Source organism: Lissotriton helveticus, chromosome 2_2, assembly GCF_964261635.1.
Source record: "Lissotriton helveticus chromosome 2_2, aLisHel1.1, whole genome shotgun sequence".
Taxonomy (NCBI): domain Eukaryota; kingdom Metazoa; phylum Chordata; class Amphibia; order Caudata; family Salamandridae; genus Lissotriton; species Lissotriton helveticus.
In genome coordinates, this window is record NC_136060.1 from 388,538,473 (window position 1) to 388,565,067 (window position 26,595).

Genomic DNA, 26,595 nt, shown 5'->3' on the forward strand with positions numbered 1-26,595 from the left:
TTTTCGTAGTTTTTATGGTAAGCATCCTAGCGAAGGCATTGCGCCATTTAGCTGTTTTGGATGTATGGAATATGAGGTCATTCATTTTCGTACCAGTAGTTGCATTAAAGTATAGGTCTGCGAATATTACGTCCGGGTTTTTTCTCAAGTAGTCATGTTTAAACTTCTTAGCTGCATTTTTAGTTAAGTTATTGGGGTATTTTATACTCTGGGCACTCAAGCCAGTAACTTCTGGGTATCTTTCGCTCATTTTTGCTCCGTTCTGCATTTGTTATGGTGTTTCTTTTTCAGTTTAATTCCAGGTAGCCTCCCTGCTGATATTAATTATGTTGTTGCTTCTAGTTTCGGATCTATCGTTTCACTGAGTAGTGCTGGGAAAGGGTTCTCTTTTTCCTAATTTTTCCACATTTAGCTCTCGTAGTCCTTTCAGAGTGCTTATTATTTAATTAATTAGTTAATCAATTAATTAATTCTATGCTTGATGTAAAAAACCACCCTTGTAAGATGGCTGCCGTTGTGTTTGTTTTTGTGTTAGCAGGGAGTCCTTTCTCCCTTTCCATGTCCTTATTTGTTAGCAGGGAGTCCTTTCTCACTTTCCATGGCCTTATTTGTCTGCAGGGAGTCTTTTCTCACTTTCCACGTCCTTATTTGTCTGCACTAGCCGCCATCTTAGGGTCAGGCATGCCGTATCAGTCTCCTAGCATCTATTATGTGAAGGATTCCCCGGTGGCCGTGTGTAAGTAAGTGAGATGGGGAGACCTTTTCTGTCCTGCCTTCCCTTCTGCTGGAAACGCTGACTGGGAGATCAAGAGCCTCTCTCGTGACTCATTCTCCTCTCAGCTCGCCGTCGCTTGTCCTTCTTTTATTTCCATGCTCCTCACCGGGGCCGGATTCTCGGTAGCATAACCAGGGTTTCTCCCCCGCTCTGGCGCAATCACTCTTCCTCGCGTCGCTCCCCTGACTGCTCCCGCGCAGCCGCTCCAGTCATGCGCCCCGCTCCAGGTCCTCCTACGCGGCCCCAAAACACCGATCTATCTCCTCTGATCCCGCTCACCGGCACACCGCAACCAGCATCGCAGATGTACCTGTGGTCCGACGCCAAGTCCCAGAACCGCTCCTCGGCACCACACCCGGGCGATCCACCGACCCCAGGAAACTCTCCGCACGCCGAGCCGCCCAGTGACCAGGCAGTGACCAGACAGTAGAACGCAGTAAGGATCGTTCCAATTTTCAATTTGAGGTTATTTGTCGCCTGTTTCCATGTTCCGGTTGTGTTAGGTGGACGGAGGATGGGCGGGCTGGGTGGTTTATCAGGGATTTACACCCGAAGGTGATCCCAAAAACCAGGAGCTCCCCAGTGCAGCTCCTCCTCAGGCGGCCATCTTGCTCTTGTTGTCTTACCCAGATTCCCTTGCAAACCTACATTTCTGCTGAAAAAATCAATTTTTTCACATATTTTCGTATGGGAAAGTTTGGCATCACTGGGCTCACACTAATTTCCTACCACCCACTGTTCCCCCAGGTCTCCCAATAAAAATGGGGCCTCACTTGTGTGGGAGGCGCAAGTACCCGCGACAGGCAAGGGCCCAAAACATAGTAAGGCGACATCAAAATTGCTTATCTCAAAACCACCTGCTTTTACAAGGAGGGTGACCTGGGTTTTTGGCCCCTTGCTCGCCGGCCATCTAGGGAAACCCACCAAGCTCACACATTTTTGAAAAGTAGACACCCGGGGGCTTCCAAGGAAGTATGGCTTGCGTGGATTTTTCGGTTGGAAAGTGTGGCATTACAACAGGCTATGTCACTACACAAATGGGGGCAGAAAGCCCAAATAAACAGGCTGAATACACATAAACAAATATATATCCCATGGAAGCAACCAATTTATCTATTTTTAAATCTCTGGCACTAGTGGGATTCTCTGCCCCTCCCCCGGACCAGAAACGTCAAAAATATAGGTGATCTGTCCCATGGGGGGGGGGGGGGAGAGGGGCAGAAAAGTCTCACAAATTAATTAGGCCCATAAGGAAGGGCTCGCTTCTATTTACAATTTAAAACAGTCCCTGGCGTCTAGTGGGGTTTCCCCCCCCCCCCAGAAAGTCCAATTAAACAAACCGATCTGTCCCGAGGGGAGGGGGAGAGGGGGGCAGAATATACTTTAAAAAAAATATGGCTCCTTGAAGCGAGGGGTCGCTTCCAATTAAAAATAAAACAATTCCCTGGCTCTAGTGGGCTTTTCATTTGTCACCCCGAGTGGGAGGGGTTTGCTCAGACGTGAGTCCCGTGCTCTCCAGGCCACTGGAATCAAGCTATCCTGGCTGATGAAGGCTGATAGCCAGAAACCGGTCCTAGGATGCTTGATTCCGGTCCAGGGAAGACGTGGCTTGGCAGTTCGGGCTGGACTGTTTCCATGAGGCACAGGGTCAAGAATTATTTGCATATGGCCATGTCTGAACTGGGGTGGTCTGGTGAGCAAAATAACGATGGATTAAACCCAGATCTGTGACTGGGGGTTGAATGTTCTGCCATTGTGCAACATTCCATCCATCAATTGTTGTTTTCTCTTTGGCAAGACAGCAGATGCGGCCTTGGAAAGATTTAAAGATAGTAAGGCAACGGCCAAATCTCTAGACCTTCAGACTCAGTCTAGAGGTTCTACCTTTTGGAGGTATAGAGGTTTTGGGAGATTGTCCTTTCGTTCCTACAAACAATGCCAGCAGCAGCAGCAACAGAATACCTTGAATAGACCCTACAGGGGCAAGAATAGAGGTCGCCCACGAGGTCGACAGCCCTCCTCCTCCTCTTGCTCTACCCTCCTATTATCACAGCAAAGCAACCCCTAGATCCGCCATTCAGGAACATGTCGGTCTTGTAGGGGGTCGGCTTACTCATTTTCTGCAAGATTGGGAATCGGTCACTACAGACCTTTGGGTTCTCAATCTTGTGGAGAATGGGTATGTTCTTCCCTTTCGTGAATTCCCTCCAAATTACCCTCCTTGCCAAGGGATTTGTTCAGAGGACCACCTTCTTCTCCTACAGGAGGAGGTCCTAACATTACTGAAAAAAGGTGCGATAGAGGTGGTTCTGGAGCAGGAAAAGGGTCAGGGGTGCTACTGCCGGTATTTCCTGATACCCAAAAAGGATGGCAGGTTACGTCCAATCCTGGATCTCAGGATCTTGAACCTTTTTCTGAAGCAGGAAAAGTTCAAGATGCTTACCCTTGCGCAGGTTCTTCAAGCGCTGCAACAGGAGGATTGGATGGTGTCGAGCGACTTGCAGGACGCGTATTTTCATATTCCGATCCTGAAGTCGCACAGGAAGTATCTCCGTTTCACGGTAGTGTTGCAACGTTATCAGTTTGCGGTCCTTCCGTTTGGTCTTACTACTGCACCTCGAGTCTTCACCAAGGTGATGATAGTGGTGGCAGCCCATCTCAGAAGGCCAGGGATTTCGGTTTTCCCCTATCTGGACGACTGGCTGATCAAAGCAGGGTCGCTGGAGAAGGTGTGTCATCATCTGCAAGTGACAACGCAGCTGTTGTACAGATTGGGTTTCCGATAAACGTGCCCAAGTCTCACCTAGTGCCCTCTCAGCGCAACCTGTTTATAGGGGCTGTACTGGACACTACTGTTTGTCGAGCATTCCCTCCTCCTCAAAGGATTCTCGCCATTCAGGAAATAATTCCTTTGTTTTACAATGGAGCGGTCGTTCCAGTCCTGAAGGTCCTTTGCCTGCTCGGTCTGTTTGCTTTCTGCATTCTGTTGGTCAGTCATGCACGCTGGCTCATGAGGGCGCTCCAGTGGTGCCTCCGCAGGCAGTGGTATCAGCACAACGGGGATCTCAGGGTGTCTGTGAGGACCTCCAGAGAAGCTGTGGCGAATCTATCTTGGTGGAGCTGTGGAAAAGTAAATTTTGCCATGTCATATGTGCCTACGTGTTCCCCATGATGTGTCATATGTGCATGATCGATATGCATGTATTCCCTTCTGATCGATTAAAGACGCAATTACAGTTGTGTCCATCTCTAGTATGCCAGTTTCCAGTCTTCGTGATAGCAACGAATATTAGGCCTATGTAAACCTACGTTGCCACATTTCACAGTGTGCACGTTAATTCATTGAATTGTCCCCGTTTCTAGGCCTCAAAAGGGCCCGGACTCAGATTCAGCTCCTGTCTCCTGAACCCTCTCCGAGGAGCGATACAGCCCCCACCTGTATCCCTGACCCTTCACTTACTTCATGCCTCGCAGTGCCCGGCTCGGCCTGGCTCTGCCTCCCAGTCTGCCAAGAGTATGTTATGTTTCTAGTTATCAGTCCAGCCCTCCTTCTCTGCATTCCTAAGCTACTGAATCACATCAATAGTTTCCGTCATGGTCTAGCCTTTATGTCTCCATGTAAGAGAAATACTGTATTAATATTCATAGAATATTCCTCGCACACACACTACATGTAGAATTATGCATGCCCCAGTCTTAGTGTCTGTTAGCCTTTGCCCTGATAACTTTTGGATTCTATCAACATGTTCTCTAAACACCAGATACTAGATAGGCTTTAGGTACATGTCGCTCTGACCCTCCAGACTTTAGTCTCCTCTTCTAGCGCAGAAGTCATAGCCCCAGTTCTCCCTAGTAACACGTCATTGCCAGTTTGCGCGCACCACTAGGTTAAAGGTCCCAGCTGCTCAGGTAGCCCCCTCCATGTTTCCGCCCCTTTTATGACATATTCTGTTACGTTTACATCACATGTCTATGTATACGCCCTGTACACGCCTCTTGTTACACCCATTTTATGCCTTATCTTTCGCGACTGCTACAAACCCCGCCTACTGCTACGCCTACTATATTGAATGTAATGTGTTTTGTTTAACTATATATACTGTGCACTGTTATTAAAAGTTATCCCTTATGCTCCCAGATCCTGCCCCCGGCAGCTGCCATCCCATTCCCGTACAGGCTGTCCTGTTCCTGTCCTTTTATGCTTAATTAAAGCCTGTCAACTCCAGCTACCTCGAATCTTGACTCTTATTTATTGAGCTATCTGTTTATATTGTATCCAGTCAAAAATAGAACCGGTAATTAATTATTTATTTACCACATAATGGCGCCCGAATAGGGATTTGCCCTTTCCCCACGCGCCGGAGAAGCCACGCAGGCCCCTTGATCCTCTGCAGCCGTGACGGAACCATACCGGCCACGTGCAGATATTTCTGCTTCAAGTATCCCTCAGGCCCACGGAGGAGACGGAGGTTGCGGTCCAGCGTCCAGACGAGGCGGTGGAGGAACGCGGCGAGTCCCGACCAGAGCCCAAGCCGAGAGTCCAAGGTCCGAGGTATCCGGAGGCCCACCTGTAACTGAAGTCCGAAGTTCGTCCGTCCGTCGTCGTAGCAGTCCAGTCCAGTCCGAGGCCTTCCGTTCTTGCTGCCCGGTGAGTACCGTTGCTGGGGTAGTATCTAGACAGGGTCAATTAATTTGTCTCTGGTCCGTGGGTTTGGGTACACAGATCCAACACGAAGTGTCCACCTAGGTGGATGCGGGTCCTGACGTGTCTCTTTATGAGACCGGTAAGTTTCGTACTGTTTTAGCAGTGCATCTAGTCATTCCAGTAAGTTCTGTTCTGTTCTCGAGAAATTCATGTGTTTCTGTTCTCAGTATTCCAGGTAGTATTCTGTCCGAACTGTTATTTTAAATGTTATTTCATGTGTTTTCAATGTCGTGGTATGAGTGATTTATTTTCAAGTTATTATTGTGTTTATTGTGTATTGTATTTGTGTCCAGACTCCAGTCTAAGTCATGCCTCTGTTCTCAAAGTTACGTCAGTTAAGAACTAGAAAAGGTCTGCTCGAGGAAGCAGTTCCTGTCCCGCCTAGGGACAGTCCAGGTCATTTTATGTATCATAAACATGGCATAAGTGCCATATTATATCTAGACTTATGGGTCGAGTATACTAAAGATCTAGAAGAGAAATATAGATGGCCTGTATCAGGTACATGGGATGCCGAGTGCATCATGCGAGTAGAAGAAGCATTATGGAAAAAGAAATCAAGACAGTCCCAGAAAGATGCCATCGAGTTATGGCGCAAAGAATCTCATAAAAGAACCGAAAAAGAAATCAGAAAGTCAGAATTAAGTAGGGAATCCTCAGAAAGAGCCCAAGAAAGGGAATTAATCGAAATAGGTGAACGAGTTAAAGCCGAACAGTCAGACAGACAGAGAAATGCCCTCATTAAGGGTATGTATCCTCTTCTTGCCGAGGGCTTGTCGAAAGCAACCCCGGAAGCACCATGTAATTTTCCGCCGCCATTAGTTCCGATTAAGCTACGTCACAAACCGACCGCAGCTGATATTTTCCTCTCGTCCTACTTGGACGACACAGTCCCAGAATATGCAAATCCTGCTCCGCCAGCTCCTGTAAATAATGTAATTCCTGTTCCTCCAGCCACCGGGGCACCTGTTACAGCACCTGTTACGGTACCCCCGGTCCAGCCCACAGTACAAGTACCCGCTACATCCGTTACTCTCCCAGCCCATACGATACCCGTCGATGATTCTAGTCTAGGGGCCGCGGGGGGAGGTCCTCCTGGTACCCCGCCGCCACACAAACGTGTAACATTAGTCGAGTTACATGAACGTGCGTTACAGCGTACGCCCAAACATCAGTCCGTTGCAGATATCAAGCGAGCTCTTACCGAATGCCGTTATGATCCAGTCCCAGGCGATGATAATATGGTTATATATTCATTGCGCGTAAGACGGGTGACCGAGTATTTGGACACCCTACCGAATATGAAAGAAGATCTAGACAGAATATATCGTTTCATCCGTACAGGAGTAGATCCAGAAAGTATTGGCGAAATCATGTCTCTAAGGAAAGCTGAGACCCAGCTCATGCTATTAAAGTTTCTAGTCAATTGTTTAATAAGGGAACAAGATTATCCGACTAAAGATCCGACCGAAATGAAAGTCCTGACAAGGTGGAGTGATAATATAGCCGAGGGAAGACACAGGACACTAAGTTGTATAGAGAGTATGTACAAGAAAATTCGTAAGGAAATATTAAGGTTACACGAGAAACGCAAAGCAGCACAAGTAAGCGAGAAGGAAAACGACTCTTCTACTGAAGAGGTAGAAGACGAGAATACCGCCAGAATAGCGTATGTAGGTAAATCTAGATTTCCAGACCGACATTCACGCCTAGAACACAAGAAAGTTTTTCACCTTCCAGCACTAGAACAAGAGAATCTTGAACAAGTATTTCAAGCTATCGATCACATCCTGAAATCACGAATCGGTTATAGTGAACTTAGTACCATGCATGAACAAGAACTAGCCCGATCAGCAGTTCGATGGACTACTGATTCTACCACTTTTCCAGACGAAATAGTGGCACAAATGTTTCTGAAACTGCCCCCAGCCGAGCAGCGACTGGTGGGTATGTATATGATCCAGCACCTCATTACACTGTATGAGGGACAACATTCTGATCCAGGTCCGTTACATGATGTTCTGAACGAGTTACTCCAGTATAAATGGAAAGGTTTAGGTACCGATTTAATTAGTGTCATTCTAGAACAACGCCACAAATATAGAACGTTTCTGAATCCACATTTTGTTCACGTCTCACCCCCAGAAAGTAAACCCTTTTACATAGATAGACAGCATCCGTTACGAGAAGTACACCCAGTTAGGACAGAGGGTGGTGAAATGCAACGAGTATTTGTTTACACCCCTATCACAAAGATGGAACTCTTAGAGATGAAGAAATTAATTCCCTGTCACGACAAAGATCCAGCAGGGTTCCATCGAGAATTAAAAGACATGCTCCGTATGGGAGAATACACGTATCCAGATGTCATTAAAATGTTAAAGGTCCTGTTGCCCGCAGGGGTATATGAAAAACTCAAGGAAAAAGAATGGGAGGTGGGAGAGAAAAAGATTGATTGGACAGCTCTAGAAGCTGAAGATAAAATACGAGTACCAGGTACCGGTCTTGGGGACAAATGTAAAGAATTGCCCGAGTTATTGATACAAGTTTTGCCAAGATTACTAGCCACGAAAAAGGAAGATTGGGATGCAATCTCAGCATGTAAACAGAAACAGGATGAAGACACTAGTGATTTTTATTCTAGATTTGAAAAATGTTTTATTATTAACAGTGGTTTGAAGACAGGTAGCGAGTCATACCCTCATCTTTTTGTTACTAAACTAGTCGAGAATTCAAGTCCACAAGTTAAAAATCGAGTATTGAAAGTCGAAAGTACCTGGCAAGCTAGTACCCCGTCACAAATGCTTCAGATGCTCCAGTATCACCAGAATAGAATCAGGGAAGAGCAACAACACGAAAAGAGACGTATGAAAGACACAAAAATGAAAGTATTAGTTGCACAATCTGTTCCACAAGACAGTCAGAAGAGGGGTCCGAATCAAGCCAGTCATCCTGCAGCTCCCGTTAAAGGGATATGCAATTATTGTAAACAGCCAGGTCATTTTATAAACGAGTGTGCAGTTCTGAAACACAATATAGCAACTGGTAAGACTAAAGAAAGACCACGTCCGCCTAGACAAGAACAAGTTTCACAGACTTCTCAGTCACCACAGAATGCACAACAGACAGCTCCAGCACCGCAGCCTATCGCTGCAACACAGCATGTTACACAGCAGATGTACCAGTATGCCCAGACTGAGTATCCAGAGTATCAACAGTATTCATGAAACAGCCTAGAGAGGGAGGTAGGCTTGCCTCTCATCGAGATACCTGTAGATCAAGAGGGTCCCTATGTACACAGTCAAGTATTAGGGAAAGACAGAAAGTTTTTGATTGATACAGGGGCAAGTAGGACTACTATCAGTCATGACGAGGTTCCAGGGGCTCCGCTCTCAGGCTCTAGAACTGTTTCCCTTGGATTTTCAGGAAAGCCTATTGTAAACGAGATATCAAAGCCAGTTTCTCTAGAAGTTGGTCCATTGTCCCGAACTACCGATTTATTACTTACGAAATCATGTCCAGAAAATTTGTTAGGCATCAAGACGTTAAAAGAATTAGGTGCAGTTATTTGCTGTTCCCCAGAAGGAATCCGTTTGTTTTTAAGAGACTTTAAGGGTCACTATGTATTACGTGATTTTGATCCAAGATTGTCAAATGTACCGCAGCATTTATGGGCGCAAGGTCCAACTGATGTAGGTTTTATGCAAATCACACCCCATCGTGTGACTCTCAAGCAAGGTATAGTCTTGCCACGAATCAGACAGTACAGATTGCCACCTGAGGCTGTAGCAGCCTTATCCAAAATTATTGATGAGCTCATTGCTCAAGGAGTGGTTGTAGAAACTGACTCCAATGTATGTAATTCTCCTATCATTCCAGTCATGAAACGTACTGATCCAAATGCACCTCCAGTATATCGATTAGTGATTGACCTTCGAGAGCTTAATAAATGTATCATACCCCAGTATCCAGTAGTCCCAGATATTTCATCTCTATTAACAGCTATTGATTCTGAAGCTACATTTTTTACTGTAATAGACCTCAAGAATGCATTTTTCAGTGTTCCCATTCATCCAGACAGCCAGTACCTTTTCGGTTTTTGTTTAAATGGAAGGAGCTATAAATTCACACGAGCTCCTCAAGGTTTCACAGAAAGTCCTAGTATTTACAGTCAAGCACTTAAGAGACAACTAGACAATATTCACATGCCAACAGACACTGCCCTGCTCCAGTATGTCGATGATCTACTGATCACAGCCCGTTCTGAACGTGACTGCGAGCGAGCGTCACTTACAGTTCTGTATTTTCTGGCCGAGCAGGGGCACAAGGTGTCCCCTTCGAAGCTTCAATTCTGTGTCCAGCAAGTGATCTACTTAGGCCACTTACTGTCCAAGTGGGGTAGGCAGTTGACACCAGACCGTATCCAGTTAATAGCGAGTCTTCCACAGCCCAAGACACAGAAGGAGGTACGTGCTTTTATTGGCCTCACTTCTTACTGCAGACAATGGATTCCTCAATATGCATTTCTAGCCAAGCCACTGATACAGTTAACGACACAGGAGGCAGCCGTATCGACTGTCCTCCCTTGGACATCTGAACATACACTTAGTTTTAATGAATTAAAGAAAGCCTTATGCCAAGCACCTGTTCTAGCTACACCGAACTACAGTAAGCCTTTTACACTTTTTGTCACAGAACGTGATGGTACTGCATTATCTGTTCTCACACAAGATCAAGCAGGACAGTACAAGCCTTGTGCTTATTTTTCGAGCACACTAGATCCAGTAGCCCAGGCTCTGCCTGCGTGCCTCAAGTCAGTTGCAGCCACAGCTCTAGCAATCAGACAAAGTGATTCCATAGTATTAGGACACTCCCTGACAGTACAAGTTCCACATTCCGTGGAAGTTCTTTTAAACCGAACACAGACTCAGCACTTGACCATTGCACGTTTAACAGGTTATGAACTGACACTGTTCCAGCCACACATAGAAATCAGACGCTGCAACATTCTAAATCCTGCTACACTGTTACCGTCAGTTACTTCAAATCCTGTCACACATGACTGTGTGGAAATTGTTAACACTATGACCAAGCCAAGACAAGACCTGACAGACATTGCATTACCTAATCCCGACCTGACACTTTATGTGGACGGTTCATGTATGAGAACTAGTACAGGAGAACTAGTAGCCGCGTATGCAGTGACTACTGACACCGAAGTTATAGAAACCCACCGTATTGACACCCTGTCTGCTCAAGCAGCAGAGCTAGTTGCTCTGACCCAAGCCTGCATACGTGCCAAGAACCTGAAAGTAAACATATATACAGATTCACGTTACGCATTCGGAGTTGTACACGACTTCGGAGTACTCTGGCAGGAGAGAGGTTTCATGACTTCTCATGGAACCAAGATTCAGCATGGTCTCCTCATTCAAGCTCTGTTAGATGCAATACATTTACCGACAGCTATTGCTATCATGAAGTGCAAAGCACATACGAAAGTTACTGACATCATTTCCCAAGGTAACGATCTAGCAGATCGAACAGCCAAGCTTACAGCTCAGACACCAGACATTCCAGTTAACAAGACACAGACATCCATTCCAGAACAGATTACTTGTATGACAGTTAAGGACCCTACACAAGATGTCATAGACATACAGTTACATGCTACTCCCGAAGAAATAAAGAAATGGTCCGAACAAGGAGGGGTCCAGACAGATCAGGGATGGTTGACGAAGGGAAAAGCCACATGGTTTCTCCCCGACTCTATGGTTCAAGTCATTATTAATACCGCACATAGTCCAGCACATCTAGGAGAAAAAGCTATGTTAGACAGTATACAGAACCTTTGGTTCAACAAGCATTTACGAGCTGCAGCCAAGCAGAAAGTCCGTACTTGTATGATATGTTGTCAGTTCAATCCAGGTAAAAGTGTCCCGGTGGAACAAGGTGGATTCCAACCTCCTGACCACCCTTTTGAAGTCCTCCAGATGGATTATATTCAGATGGAGCGATGTCGAGGTTTCAAGTATGTCCTCGTAGTTGTATGCGCTTTGTCCAGGTGGACAGAAGCATATCCAGTTCCAGATTACACAGCCGCGACCACTGCCAAGCAGTTGGTTCGTGAATTCTTTCCCCGCTATGGACTCCCTAGGGTCGTGTATTCTGATAACGGCCAGCCATTCTCATCTGAACTTATGAAGCATGTTTCCCTTTTGTTAGGGTACCAGTGGAAGTTCCATTGTGTGCGCCATCCTGAAGCAGCCGGTCTCGTAGAGAGACATAATCAGACCCTGAAAATCCGTATTGCTAAGATATGTAAAGAGAAAGGTGTAGACTGGCTAGTTGCCCTGCCAGTTGCTTTATTCTTCATGAGGATGGTTGCACATTCCAGATCAGGTCTGTCCCCTTATGAGGTCGTATTCGGCCGCCCCCCAAACATGTGGGGTACACCTAGACCCCGCAGTATTACAGATGTTTCCAGTAATATGCTGACAGATTACCTAGCTTCCTTGATGTCTGCCCTACACTCTTGTCGTTCACAGGTTGCCGCTGCATTCCCAGACAATACTGAAGTGAAACCGCATGAGGTCATTCCAGGCGACCTCGTGTTGGTCAGGAACTTTGATCGTTCAAGCCCGCTGGAGCCCCGCTGGAAGGAGCCACGTCTAGTCTTGTTAACCACGAGGACGGCGGCCAAGCTAGAAGGAAGAAAAGGCTGGGTCCACCTGTCCCACATCAAGAAATTCCATGGATTGCGTATAAAAACATTTGCCAAGAACATTTCTAAGGACTGCCTAAAAATTGACTCTGAATCCAAGCCTCCCCTGTTAGAGAAAACTCTGCAACAGGAGTATAAATCAAAGCTCCGGTCTAGTAAAATAAGTCAGCCAGTTTTAAGTCCCTCTCGGGTGAAACGGTTAGACAGGTATCTGACATGTATGAGATAGACCCCCATAGTGAGAGAGTTAGTCAAAACTCTATAAGATGTATCGTTTTTCTAAGTTTCTTATTGTTTTTAAGTTTGATGGTTACCTGCACAAGTTATGCATTACATTTATGTTTTCCAAGTTCACATGTAAATAAGTTTTCTAATGCTACAGTAGAGCACACATTTAGTGATCTGCCTCCTCACGAGTTATCCTATCGTCTTGCTATGAGAAATAATACATTCATTAGAATGTTACACTATTCACACCAGACCAGCAATGCCACTAATTGTTGGGTGTGTGGTCGACTCCCCCCTTTCCAGACACCGAAGGGAGTTCTGCCACTCTTTCCTTATCCGTTTTCACATAATGGTTCGTGTGGAGCATGGTCCACGTTAACGTCATCCTCCAATGATATGTCCCTTCTGAATAGAACATGTTTTCCAGACAAGCAAGGTCTCTCCCATAGAACAGGGTTAGATCTAGAAAATGAAGTTTATGATTTAGGTAATTATTCTTCGAATTTTATGGTCCTGAATGTTCAGTCTGATACTACTCCAGACTTACCTGCTATTTCAGTACTACCAGTCAAAGGCGAATTATGTGTCAGAAAGAATGGTTCCGCACATGTAGGACATAGTGATTGTATTACTACTGTCGAGTATAGTGCCAGTGGGAAATCTATTTTCAAAGCCTCACGTCATTCTTATTTTGTTTGTGGTCAGACCGCATATGTTCGTCTGCCCCTCGATTGGGATGGAACCTGTTACATTGCCTTCCTACTGCCACCAGTGTTTCTAGCCCCATCTGATTATCATAGAAACACACATCTAGTACACGTCAGACATAGAAGGGAGATTGAGTCCCCAATTGTCGATCAAACTGAAACTACTCTAGAACAATATCAAGACTTCAATAAAGGTTTCTTCTTCTTTATAGGACCTGTCCAGAATAGTAAGTTAATACGTAGATTAACCAGAACCCTTGAAGCAGTAGTGAATGAGACTACTTCTGCTCTAGGTAACTTAACCGAAGAGCAATCTGCTATGAGATTTGTCGTGCTCCAAAATCGTCTCGTTCTTGACGTCATACTGGCCGATAGAGGAGGAGCATGTAGAGTCATCGGATCTAGTTGCTGCATTTTCATTCCTAATAACGCGCCGTCTGTTTATTCAGCTATAACCAGACTTCATAAAATTGCCCCTCAGTTACACCAGAATCCAGGCACCTGGACATGGTCCGGTTGGCTCTGGAGTATCATATCCGCCTGGGGATGGAAAGTATTGTCATTCCTAGGTATTGCAGTAACGATCATATTCAGTTGCTGCCTCTGTATACAATGTGGCCCTGCGATTTGCGGCATGTGCGCTACCTCTTGTATTCCTAGTCCTAAATCCCGTTCCAAGACAATTCGAGACGAGCAAATGATGCTATATGAAATAATAGATGGTATCATGAATATTGATGTTTCCTGATGGAAACGTAGGGCACAAGGAGGGAATGTGGAAAAGTTAATTTTGCCATGTCATATGTGCCTACGTGTTCCCCATGATGTGTCATATGTGCATGATCGATATGCATGTATTCCCTTCTGATCGATTAAAGACGCAATTACAGTTGTGTCCATCTCTAGTATGCCAGTTTCCAGTCTTCGTGAAAGCAACGAATATTAGGCCTATGTAAACCTACGTTGCCACATTTCACAGTGTGCACGTTAATTCATTGAATTGTCCCCGTTTCTAGGCCTCAAAAGGGCCCGGACTCAGATTCAGCTCCTGTCTCCTGAACCCTCTCCGAGGAGCGATACAGCCCCCACCTGTATCCCTGACCCTTCACTTACTTCATGCCTCGCAGTGCCCGGCTCGGCCTGGCTCTGCCTCCCAGTCTGCCAAGAGTATGTTATGTTTCTAGTTATCAGTCCAGCCCTCCTTCTCTGCATTCCTAAGCTACTGAATCACATCAATAGTTTCCGTCATGGTCTAGCCTTTATGTCTCCATGTAAGAGAAATACTGTATTAATATTCATAGAATATTCCTCGCACACACACTACATGTAGAATTATGCATGCCCCAGTCTTAGTGTCTGTTAGCCTTTGCCCTGATAACTTTTGGATTCTATCAACATGTTCTCTAAACACCAGATACTAGATAGGCTTTAGGTACATGTCGCTCTGACCCTCCAGACTTTAGTCTCCTCTTCTAGCGCAGAAGTCATAGCCCCAGTTCTCCCTAGTAACACGTCATTGCCAGTTTGCGCGCACCACTAGGTTAAAGGTCCCAGCTGCTCAGGTAGACCCCTCCATGTTTCCGCCCCTTTTATGACATATTCTGTTACGTTTACATCACATGTCTATGTATACGCCCTGTACACGCCTCTTGTTACACCCATTTTATGCCTTATCTTTCGCGACTGCTACAAACCCCGCCTACTGCTACGCCTACTATATTGAATGTAATGTGTTTTGTTTAACTATATATACTGTGCACTGTTATTAAAAGTTATCCCTTATGCTCCCAGATCCTGCCCCCGGCAGCTGCCATCCCATTCCCGTACAGGCTGTCCTGTTCCTGTCCTTTTATGCTTAATTAAAGCCTGTCAACTCCAGCTACCTCGAATCTTGACTCTTATTTATTGAGCTATCTATTTATATTGTATCCAGTCAAAAATAGAACCGGTAATTAATTATTTATTTACCACAGAGCGTGGAAGGCAATCTGTCTCTAGGGAAGCCCTTCCATCTACCTCCATCGGAGGCCACAGTGATAACGGATGCATCAACTCTAGGGTGGGGTGCTCATGTGGGAGATCTGGAGATCAAGGTTCTTTGGTCTCCAGAGGAAAGGATGCTTCACATCAACCTTCTGGAGTTACAGGCGATACGTTTGGCGCTCAAGGCCTTTCTCCCTTCCCTTCGCTGTCAGCCGGTTCAAGTCCCAACGGACAACACTACCGCGATGTGATATGTCAACAAACAGGACGAGTAGGGTCGCATTGTCTCTACAGAGAGTCTCTGGTCCTGGGTTCAGGATCATCAGATTTGTCTGATGGCAAATCATCTGGCCGGAGTTCTAAACGTGCGTGCAGATATTCTCAGTCGCACTTCTCAGCCGACCACGAGTGGAGGCTTCATCTGGAGGTGGTTCATCACGTATTCCGGACTTGGGGAACTCCTCGGGTGGACCTGTTTGCCACTCACGAGAATGCTCACTGCCCGTCATTCTGCAGTCTCCAGTTTCCGATGCGAGGAGCCTTGGGGGACGCGTTTCAGTTGAATTGGGACTCACAGCTCCTTTACGCGTTTCCTCCAATACCCTTGATTCCTCGGGTTCTGAGGAAGATTCGCCAAGACCGGGCCCAAGTCATATTGATTGCCCTGGATTGTCCAAGAAGGGTGTGGTACACAGATCTTCTCCATCTCCCTCTCAGGGTAGACCTCCTCTCGCAGTCGGAGGGGCAGGTTCTACACCCCCACCTCCAGAGCCTGCACCTTCATGCCTGGAGATTGAACGGGGCAACCTGAATTCCTTTTCTCTCCCACATGATGTGGTGGATGTCATTTTATCGGCCAGGCGTGACTCCACCAATTCAATTTATTCATACAGATGGTCTAAATTTGTGACTTGGTGTGGGGAGAAGTCCATTGACCCTTTGAGGACTTGTTTATCTGACATACTTCAATTTGCTCTTTTCCTGGCTCAGCAAGGGTTTCCTGTAGCTACAGTTAAAGGCTATCTTTCGGGTTTGTCTGCTTTTCTCAGCCTGCCGGATCAGCCGTCTTTATTTAAATCTCCTGTGGTTCTAAGGTTTTTAAAGGGTCTTACAAATAAATTTCCTCCTACTCCCTTTATTGTGCCTCAATGGGACTTGAATCTTGTGCTTACATTTCTGTTGGGTTCTCCTTTCGAACCTTTGCACAAGTGTCCGATGAGACTTTTATCTTTTAAGACGGTCTTCCTGGTGGCAATTACCTCGGCAATGAGGGTAAGTGAGCTTCAAGCTCTTAGTTCAAAGCCCCCGTTCTTGACCATTCATGCTGAACGAATGGTTCTTAGGATCAGGGCTGCTTTTCTACCTAAGGTGGTAACTCCTTTCCATCTAGGACAGTCCATTACCCTTCTATCCTTCCCCCTCACCCTTCCAAGGAGGAGGAACGACTTCACCGTCTGGACCTCAAGAGGGCGGTGAGCTTTTATCTTGATAGAACAAAAGACTATCGAGTGGATGACCAGCTCTTTGTTAGATTTGCTGGCTGCAGAAAAGGAAGAGCTGTGCACAAGCGCACTCTCTCAAGATGGATTATACTATGCATCAAGATCTGCTACGCCCTGGCTGGTAAGGAACCTCCAGAAGGGTATAAGAGCTCACTCTACTAGAGCAAAGTCTTCTACATCTGCTTTGTCTAGGGGTGTACCTGTAGAGTATATTTGTAGAGCGGCAACTTGGGCTTCCCTCCACACTTTCGCGAAGCATTACTGCTTAGATACCGAAGTGAGGAGGGATGGCCTCTTTGCGCGTTCTGTCCTCCAGTATTTTCTGGTATAGAAGAGTGGACACCCTCCTCCGGGAGTATGGACTGCTGTGGGACTGTATTCACAAGGTGAGGAATCCACTGGCAGATGTATCCATCAGAAGAACAAGTTACTTAACTTCGGTAACTCTTTTTCTGGTGGATACAGTATCTGCCTGTGGATTCCTCACATGCCCACCCGCCTCCCCGTTGTCCACTCTTCTATACCTAAGATTATGGTGATGTTAAATGTATAAATATATATATTTATATATATATATGTTTTTATATATTGTGTTCTCATGCTTTATCTTCACACTGTGTGTGTTATCTTGAATAATTTGTACTATGTACATTGTGTATGTATATATCTATTGTCATTGGTCCGTCCGGGTGCCTCGAAGGCACGGAAAAAAGGGTGGAACTGATGTCATCACGCCGACGTTGGCCTAATTAGGAGTCAGTGACGTCAGTCGGAGTCGCGCGCGATGCCGTGCTCCTATGACGTCGTCCACGCCGGCGTGCTGCAAAAGAATTTTCCGAACGTTGCTGACGCAGGGGGGTATTCACAAGGTGAGGAATCCACAGGCAGATACTGTATCCACCAGAAAAAGCATTACCGAAGTTAAGTAACTTGTTTTTTAGCGCGCATGTTTTTACGCATGCCAATACCACGCATTGTTTTTAGATTTAAAAAGAATGTATTTGTGGGGGGAGACCTTCCCACCCCCACTACCCCTCCCAACTTACCTTAAATGCGTGGTATTGGCATGCGTTGTAAATGCATATTCGCGCTAAAAATGTGTGCTAAAAATGAGTGGTAAAGGCACAACGAAGTAAAACGCTTGTTTTAAAGGCTGTTTCACCCCAGAAATGAAAGCACATGCCAGTAATCAACACTGCTCCCAGTATAATCACTGCTATGCCAGTAGTCTGTTTAGACCTCAGTATGTAGTATTATCACAACCCCACACTGGAAGTTTAAGTCAGTCCCACTGCTCTCACAACTTGGCATGTGCTCATGCAAAGAAAAGTCGGCAATGATGCGGCTTCCACTCTTTTAGACGACATATAGTTGGCAAACTTGAATTGATAAATCCGAAAAGGACTGGCTTATATGTGAAAATACACCTCAGACCTATTGGTTTTGTCGATGCTTGTTGGGGTAGCATTCAGTAGTACTGCAGTATGTGCCTTTGCTTTTCCAAGTTCTTCAGTTTGTATATGTTACTATTACCCCCATATAGTATTACTGATTTTCTCAAACTTTAAAATATTAATGCCTCTGAAGGCCGGATTCAAACTTTCAATCAGTATCTCACATTGGATGTCAGTAGCAAGCTCTTAACTCTTGCTGGCTAGATGAAATAGATTTGTGTCTCATAGGGATGCCTTGCATAGCCTTTTCTCTTTTTTGATTGTACTGCCAAGAGTTTACTTGGCCTGAAGGCTTGATGATTTTTAACTATCTTGCAATGTCATTATCATTACTTTCTCCATTCTCGATTGTTACTCCGAAATTAAAATGATCTCAGAATTGAAAACCTCTAAATATTTTTCCATTCATTAATTGCAGTAATCATCACGTAAAAGATTTTTATAACAATTGTGTGTTTTGTCGTAACATGTACCAACTTAAGTCATTATTTTCTTTTCAGGAGGAGAGATTAAAGAAAGAACTAAGAGCTAAGCTCGGAGTGGCTAAATTTCTTCAAGATACAATTGAGGAAATGGCTTTAAGAAATAAAGCGTCCAAGGGAGATGCTGCAAAAGAATTTTCTACTTTTTTCCAAAAGGTATTTATCTTATTCTATACAAAAAAAATCGTTTTTTGTTTGTATGTAGTATTCTTATCTTAGTCTAGTGTTATTGAACTTAGTAGAGTGCCAGAAACATGGGTGAAAGACATTTAATGCTTGATTATACCCTCTAGAACATTCTTAAGTGATGTAAGAGCATGCTTTTGTTAAGAATAAATCATTCATCCACAATGGGGTAACCCTTTGTCCCTCAGAACCTAGGTATAGATCAGTATACAAGAACAATGGTAGAAAAGCATACATTTCATATAATCACTTTAGTCATTACCACTAGAGGAAGCGTATCTCTCTCTAAATTTTTTTACATAAATGAATGAATAAGAACACACACGGGTCTCACTTTGCTTTGGTGTATTCAATACAATTATATCAAATAAATGACTCTGAACACACGTGGGTCTCAGACATTTTACCTTTCCTTTGTGCATTCAATACAACTGTATCAAGATTGCATCAAACAAACAAAAGGATGCTTCTAATTTAATGTGAAAAACATGCTCATGCAGTGCAATTGATCAAATCAAGTGATTCTATGAGTATCAGTAAGTAATTTCTCAAATTGGGTGTAAAAGAATAGATTTGAAAAATTTCCCATCTATAGCAAACAATTTCACAAGTCCTGACTGTGCCAGGATTATCTCTTATGCTGATCGCCAGACGTAAGATCCAGTACAGGCTAGATATGTATATCATCGGCGTTACTTAATCAACGTGATTAGTAAAAACTCATTGCGGGTCTAAGACACTAAAATAAAATGCAGCCTTTATGATCAAATACAATCTTGGATTAGACTGCATGTGTAAACATGCTGTGTGTTTAGTCTATCAAGTCATCCTGTATTGTTAATGACAAACCTGGAGTCAAACAGAAATCGCCTGATAATCTCATGGGTCTCATACACACCTTAAATGTGCTCATTTTAAGGTAGTTCTCCGTGTCGAGTAACTCCTATGTACAAAACCAAGCATCCGTCGGTGACTGTGTTAATTAAAGTAAATGAATAAGTCTCAATGGCATTTAACTGACCCACCTCCCATTCGGGGAACTTCTAAGTCAGTCAAAAAGCGTATTGGTATGCACCTTCTGGGACACTGCAGAGCAGGCGTCATGTTCGTCTCAAATGTCCCTTTACAGTATAGAATAGATCTTAAAATATATTAAATGTCTGCCAAAACCCATCTATAAAGATTGTGGGACAGCTCACTAATAAGTGTAGTAACACCAACTCTCATCTCTTACTGAATAAGAACAACCAAATCATCTAGAACTCATCCGGTGATTCCCTGCCCGCTCAGCGATAGAAGTGAGGCCTCGGAAGAAGAGTCCCTCTATATAATAGAGAAGCCGCACGCTGCTTGAGCGTGCGCGCTTATCTGTGATAGAGGTTCTGTCCACCAACAGGGCGGTCCATGCCTCTGCTCTATCCTTATTGATTTAAGACCAGAGCTCACTTTTGCGAGGATACATTGTGTTAATAAGTATGCAGCCATGTTAGCATGGTTACCCTTCTCACTTCCTCCATCAGTGAAGACATGCCTTTACCCTATTCACCCACTGAAACTTGCAGTATGTATCTTAGGGCCAGATATACAAGCAATTTTAGCTGTCTCAAACTGGGAATCGGGCTATTTGCGACCGCTAAATAGGTCTGTGGCTTGTACAAGCTCTATTTTGCGAGTCGGTAATCTATTAACGACTTGCAAAATGAGGTTTGTGGCTCGCTATTAGGAAGGGGCGTGCCAAGGGCTACAATTCCTAATAGAGAGTCGCACTGGTATGTATGATTGTGTTGCAACCGCAAATGCGGTCACAAAACAATCACAGTTATCACCTACTTCAAGTAGGTGGTAAGCCAGTCGCAAAATAATAATATTGTTGCTGTCCGATTTGTGTGTGGTGTCTGATTTATCACGTGTCTTGAGAACAGTATTCAGTGGACAGTGGAAGGTTGTTTTATGTGCCTTGTTTCAACAGACCTCTGGACTAACCTTGTTCTTGTAACCTCTGGAGTGAAATACCTGATTCCTTAAAGTAGTCTACCCTAGAGGAACAATTTCTCCTGATTCTGAGGAATGAGCCGTACAGGAGATTGTCCCTTGGGTTTCTAGGGTGGTGATTTGTGTATCTCAACAGTGTGTTGCGTTCAGTTGGCTTTCTAAATAATGTTGTATAGAGTTTCCCATCCTATACTTTGATACTAATATCCAGAAAGTTGATCATTCTATTGTAGGTTATAGTGAATTTGCTCTCCAGGGACCTTTAATTTAGCTATGAGAAAAAATTGGTTAGTTCTTGTTCTTTCCCTGTCCAGATGATCAGCACATCATCTATATACCTCTTTCATAATGTGATGTTATCTAGGTAAGCATTATTAGTAGCATATGTGTGAGTGTACTCATACTTATCCACTAAGAGTTTAACTAGGTCTGGAGCAAATTCAGCTGCCATCGCAATCCCCTTTGTCTGAAAATAATAATCATGTTGAAAAACAAAAAAGTTCTTAGTTATTGCTATTCCCAACAGATCCACTATAAAGTTTTTAGGGAGCTGCACTTTGCAGCACTATGTCCCCATCCTTTTCTGCAGATTTGATAACATCTGTGTTATTCTTCAGTGATTCTCGACCCATTTGTTCTTCCTTGCCTATGTTAGACTTAATGAACTCCTTTTGGTTAAGAAGCTTCATAACATTTCAGAGTTCAACTTGTTCAAAAGCTAGTACCTTGTGTGACATCAATATGCGCAGGCGGTGTAAATGTAGAGGTTTTTTTTAATCATGTTGTTCCCATCCTGTTGTGAGTGGGAGTGGGAGTAGGAGTCTTGGTGAAATAGTGTTTTAACCTGACCTTCCTGAAAAATTGTCTTTGCTCCATTTTAAGACAACCATTTACAACTACTAGGAACTGTGGTTGGAACAAATGAAAGTCCTTTTGACAAAAAAAAATTCTCTCTCTTCCATTATCTGTAATGCAGTCTCCTGGTTTGAATTTGCCCATGGCACTCTTGTGGGAAGAAAACGAACTGTTCTCCAGCACCTGTTCCTTCTCAGGTAGCACATATCGATATGTGCATGTCACCCTAGACTTAGAGTCTAACCTTTTTTGGGGGGTGAGGAGGGGGACATTTTAGCCCTCCAGATGCCTCACTTTTGGTCTCCTAAAATCGTGTCAGCATTTACTAATTCATATAATTGATAAACATTGTATTGTTTCTGTTTCATTATCTGTATCAATTTGAGTATGATGATGTTTGCAGTAATTAATTGATTTCATGTTTTAGCAAACCTACAAGACCTCTTAAACTACTTGCCTATCCCTAACCAGTTCTTCTCCAGCAGTGACCAACAATCAGGCTTCAGACCTCTGTTAGGAACAGAAATAGCACTCCCCTTCACCTTAAATGACGGCAAGCAGCCCATTCAGAAAGAGAAGATGATGGATTCTCAGTGAACAGAACTTGAATGGACCTTGGTATTCAGTTTCCTCAAAACTGGATCCACTTCTTCCATCACAACTGCAGCAACAGCTGCTTCAGGTGTTTCCGTTGAACAGTCAACTCAAAAGGCGATATGTAGCGTGCCACAGGGACCACCTTCACACCCTTTTTTGTTTAACATTTATAGGCTTCTGAAAGCTATTAACTAGAGATCCTCCAGCTTAGATTCCAAATATACGATGACATAAACCCACATTCATATTCATCTAAACAAATGAACTTGGAAACTAGATAAACCTCACAAAATCCCTTAACTACACATTCCATTATATGACCGAACGTTTTCTCTGCATGAATAGAGGAGAAGGCAAAGATAGTGGTGCTGTGAGATACTTTTGACACATGGCCCACAAACCTCGGCACTCTGATGGACATTTTGCAAAAAGAAAGAAACTGATTTCTGTACTGACTGATAGTGGGAATTCCTGATCTGATTTGAAAATGATGCTAACCTGCAAAGTTCCATGCTCCAGAAAATACTCCCATTATTGAGTATTGAAAACCAGCCACCAACGTACCTGATTTCTTAGTAATAGGATGTCTGGATTATTGTAGCATCTTCTATACAGATCTCCTAAAGAAATTCACTGACAGATTACAACGGATTTTAAACTAGAAAGTCAAATTATGCCTCAGTCTCCTGAAACCATGCTTAAACCCCCCCCTCCCTCCCCCAAGCCACACTGGGAGTAGAGGATAGCATTAAAGATGTACCATACCATTCATCAGGCCACCAATGCAAGATCTGACTGCCCACCATATACCTTCCAGGAACCAATGATCTGCCAATATGTACCTTATCCAGTATCTCACATTCGGATGACAGAACATCGAAATTTCGGGCTCTAAACTCTGAAACTCTTTGATAAGAGCAGAATGTAATCACCTCTGTTCCAGAAACTCTTAAAAATGTAACAAAACAGCATTGACTAAAGACTTGGTATCAATTTGAGGTAGCGTTTGATGCTAGACCTAAAGACTTGGGAAGCAGGTAAGGAATACCTGATAACAGTCATGCCCTTCATTTAGTTTGACTCAGTCTACCAAAAATCTTTGTGTTTTGTTAATTAATAATGCGCTTAAGTATCTATGAGGTGGCGTGCAGTGTTCTGTACAATGTATAAATAAACAAACTAGCCACAGAAAAAGCTATCTGGATTGGACCATTTGTGATCATGTGCATGGTGCATTAAGCCCAAAAATTGGAAAGGATGATTTTTTGAAACAAGAGTGAGTAAGGGACTAGGGAATGCAGATCACTACATTCAATATTATACTTTTATATGGTCGGGTGTTTCCTAATGTGTACATAGAATTACTCTTAAGTTTCAGATATGTACAAATGGTGGATAGCGCACTTATTTTTTAGTTATCTTTTGGTAATAGTAATACGTGCAATTGAATTGGTGTACATTCCAAAACGTATGTTCTGAATTGGTCAGATCCGAATTCCCTCTTTACTTGGTCTTGTTTATTTAAGCCATGTAATTTAACTACCATAAACTTTAATTAAAAAAAAATCTGGCCTTTTCCTGCTGACAAAATGTTCTTTTTTATATTTTTATCCAAGCATAAGCTGCAAAAATTATAAAGGGAAAAAAAGAAAACATGCCACCAGATAAATGTGGATTATATAGAAGAAAAACAAGCATTTCACGTGTTTCATGCATTTTACTGTTCTGTTTTTCGGAAGGCTACATGAAGAAATCATCACTAAACCAACCACTCGTATTCCATACAGCCGCAGTGTAACGTAAACACTTGATAATAGCAACTTTAAAAAAAAATCTGGAAGTAAACCACCTCATAATTGGGCACCCAGAGTGCAGACAAAAGTACAGTTTTTAAGATAATGCACACAAATAAAATTCAGAAAGCACACTTTTGATGTGCGTTGTCACTGAAGAAAAAGGTACCATTTTTAAGAAGATGTAAACAGTGCTTTTCTCAGTCTCGCAAAGTAAGAAAAGCCTGTAGCTAAAGTGAGCTGACTCATTGCCCTAGGCTGAATGCTGTGGTGGGTAGAAGCAAATGTTCAACAGACCAACGGTTGAAGCCTGTTGACAAAAAGCTCCTCCATGCATGTATATGATCTATGAATTCTTTTCGATGAAATAGCCAGGCGAGGCAGCTGAAATTTTCTCAAATGCCAGACCTAAGAAGAAATATAATTTGGGATACTCTGGAAAAGCTAAAAAAAGATGGGTGCTTTCACTAATTAAAAGTGGGTCTTGGGGGGAGGAGCCAAGCAGGCATTCGAAATGGTCGCATAGTCGCTCGGCTCCGCGAGCCCTTTTTCCCCACATGGCTATCCTGCCTCATATCCTGGCCCACGGAGGCATACTTCGATTGAGGAAGATAACAAGCACCTACCGTTTGCTCCCGGAGCTCCTGCATGCCGCCGTTCCCGGGATTTCTACCCGAATGCTCTGCGGCCCACGAGATGGAGAGACCGGGGCGTTGATTAGGCGGGGCCTCCGGCCGCAACCACAGCGCCAAAGATCGTTGCTGGCGGAGGGGAGCCTTGCCGGTGAGAGCCACTGATCTGAAGAACCGCTGCCTGCGGTGCCTCCCCGCGCCGCTTGACGGAGGCCCCCGAGGGGCGGTGTGGTGGCGAGGACTCGGAGGGGGCGCTTGGTTCCTGCCCCCTCCCCAAGTCTTATTGCCCTGGTGTAGCCTGAGACCGCCCCCGACATTGCGGCGGGCTCCCGGGATCCGGCGGGACTTTTAGCCTTCTGGTGACTTCCATTCTGGACCCTGTCCCACAATCCGTTTGACCTGAAGACACGTCCTGCGGTGCCCTCGCAATGCGGCCTGGTCCCTGAGTGTGTGCGGGGGGACGGTGTTGATTGGATCAAGATGGCGGCTGGTGCCCTTCTTCATGGCTCACGTCCGGACCGGGCGGCTGTTCCAGAGATGGGGCCGAAATGCTTGCAACGCGTGACAGAGTTCACGCCCCGGGATGTGTTTGAGGCCATAACAACTTTGCACGAAACCATTGATTGTTACGCCCTCGATCTAGGCGTACGGATCGACGCCATTTTTGTTTCGCTGTCTGTGGAGGCCGCGGTTCTACTTCAGGGGTTAGCCGCTGAACTTGATACTGTCATCATGGAGGAGGTGTCGGACCTTCGAGTGCCCTTCGGGCCGTTTAGTGACTGGACTCCTGTGCCCATGCGACTCGTCTCGACTGCTCGTGTGGCTCTATCCCTGGGACGCATCTCCGACTGGCGGTTGGCGGTGGAGAGTCCCTCTCCTCCCTGGACTGGCCTGGATGTATCGCGGCAGTGGCCGGATTGTCTGACTTTCATCTCCTGGGTGTTTCTACTCCTTGCCAGCTCTGGGAAGTTTATGGGACCGGCATTGTTATTGTCTGATCTTCACTATCTATATTGTGATGGTTTTAGATTATTATGCTTTTTTATGGCCTCGTCCCTTCCGGGCCCGCTCATCCTGTTCAGACCCTCTATACCAGGGGTCTCCAAACCGGTCCTGCAGGGCCGGATCCATGCCAGATTTTTAAAATAACTACATGTATCTCAATGGGGATATGCACAAAATCTGGCATGGATCCGGCCCTCCAGGACCGGTTTGGAGACCCCTGCTCTATACAGTGCTCCGCATTGCTTACTGGGAAGGCTTCGGGCTGTGTCGCTGACAGACAGGGCCAGGGATGAGATGGCCTACGGCTTATTTGCTCTATTGCCGTTAAATTTCTGGTTCTGGTTTGTTGCCACTGTACGTAATGCTTGCAATGTCTGATCTTTTAGCGGCCAGCCGTGATGGTTGTAGGCCCATCCTTGTAATCGTACTTGCTATTAAATAAAGGTTCAATAAAAAAAAATAAAAAAAAGTGGGTCTTAAATCCATCTCCTGAACTCTGATGAGGAAGTTATTTACTTTCTTTTTTGCTCTTCCTGGTGGTTCCTCTAACGGCAGACTCCTAACCTTATTCCCATTCACTAGACTGGAACAGGAAACGTTTCTATAGCTATCCCGCGGGTAGGGGGTGCTGGCTCAATCTTTGCATTGGAGTCGAAATTAACATCACGGTGACGTCACTTGAGCAATATAACGCCCACCTGGAAGCTTCGTCGGGTCCCATACATTCAGGAGACAACGCCGCGCCTCCAACTCAAAACTCACTCCCCACACCTCACGCACCCTGGCATGAATAGTAGACCAGTAACCTCAAATGAGGGCAGAGTCCCACATCACATGCAAAAACGTCCCCGACTCGCCACACCCTCTCCTGCACTCCTCACTCACAGCCAAACCCATTCGCACCAACCGTGGGCCAGTCACATAGCAGCGGTGGAGGATCTTTAATTGAACCAGTCGGAGCCTCATCTGGATGGC

General features: G+C 44.7%; 1 protein-coding gene across 1 annotated transcript in view; it reads left to right on the forward strand.

The window, feature by feature from the left end:
- Positions 1-26,595, forward strand: part of LETM1 (leucine zipper and EF-hand containing transmembrane protein 1) — a 420,852-nt gene that overhangs the window by 152,623 nt on the left and 241,634 nt on the right. Inside the window, exon 5 of the mRNA XM_078678611.1 lies at positions 18,579-18,716. Within this exon, the coding sequence (XP_078534737.1) occupies positions 18,579-18,716 (138 nt within the window). The remainder of the gene's footprint in view (positions 1-18,578; positions 18,717-26,595) is intronic.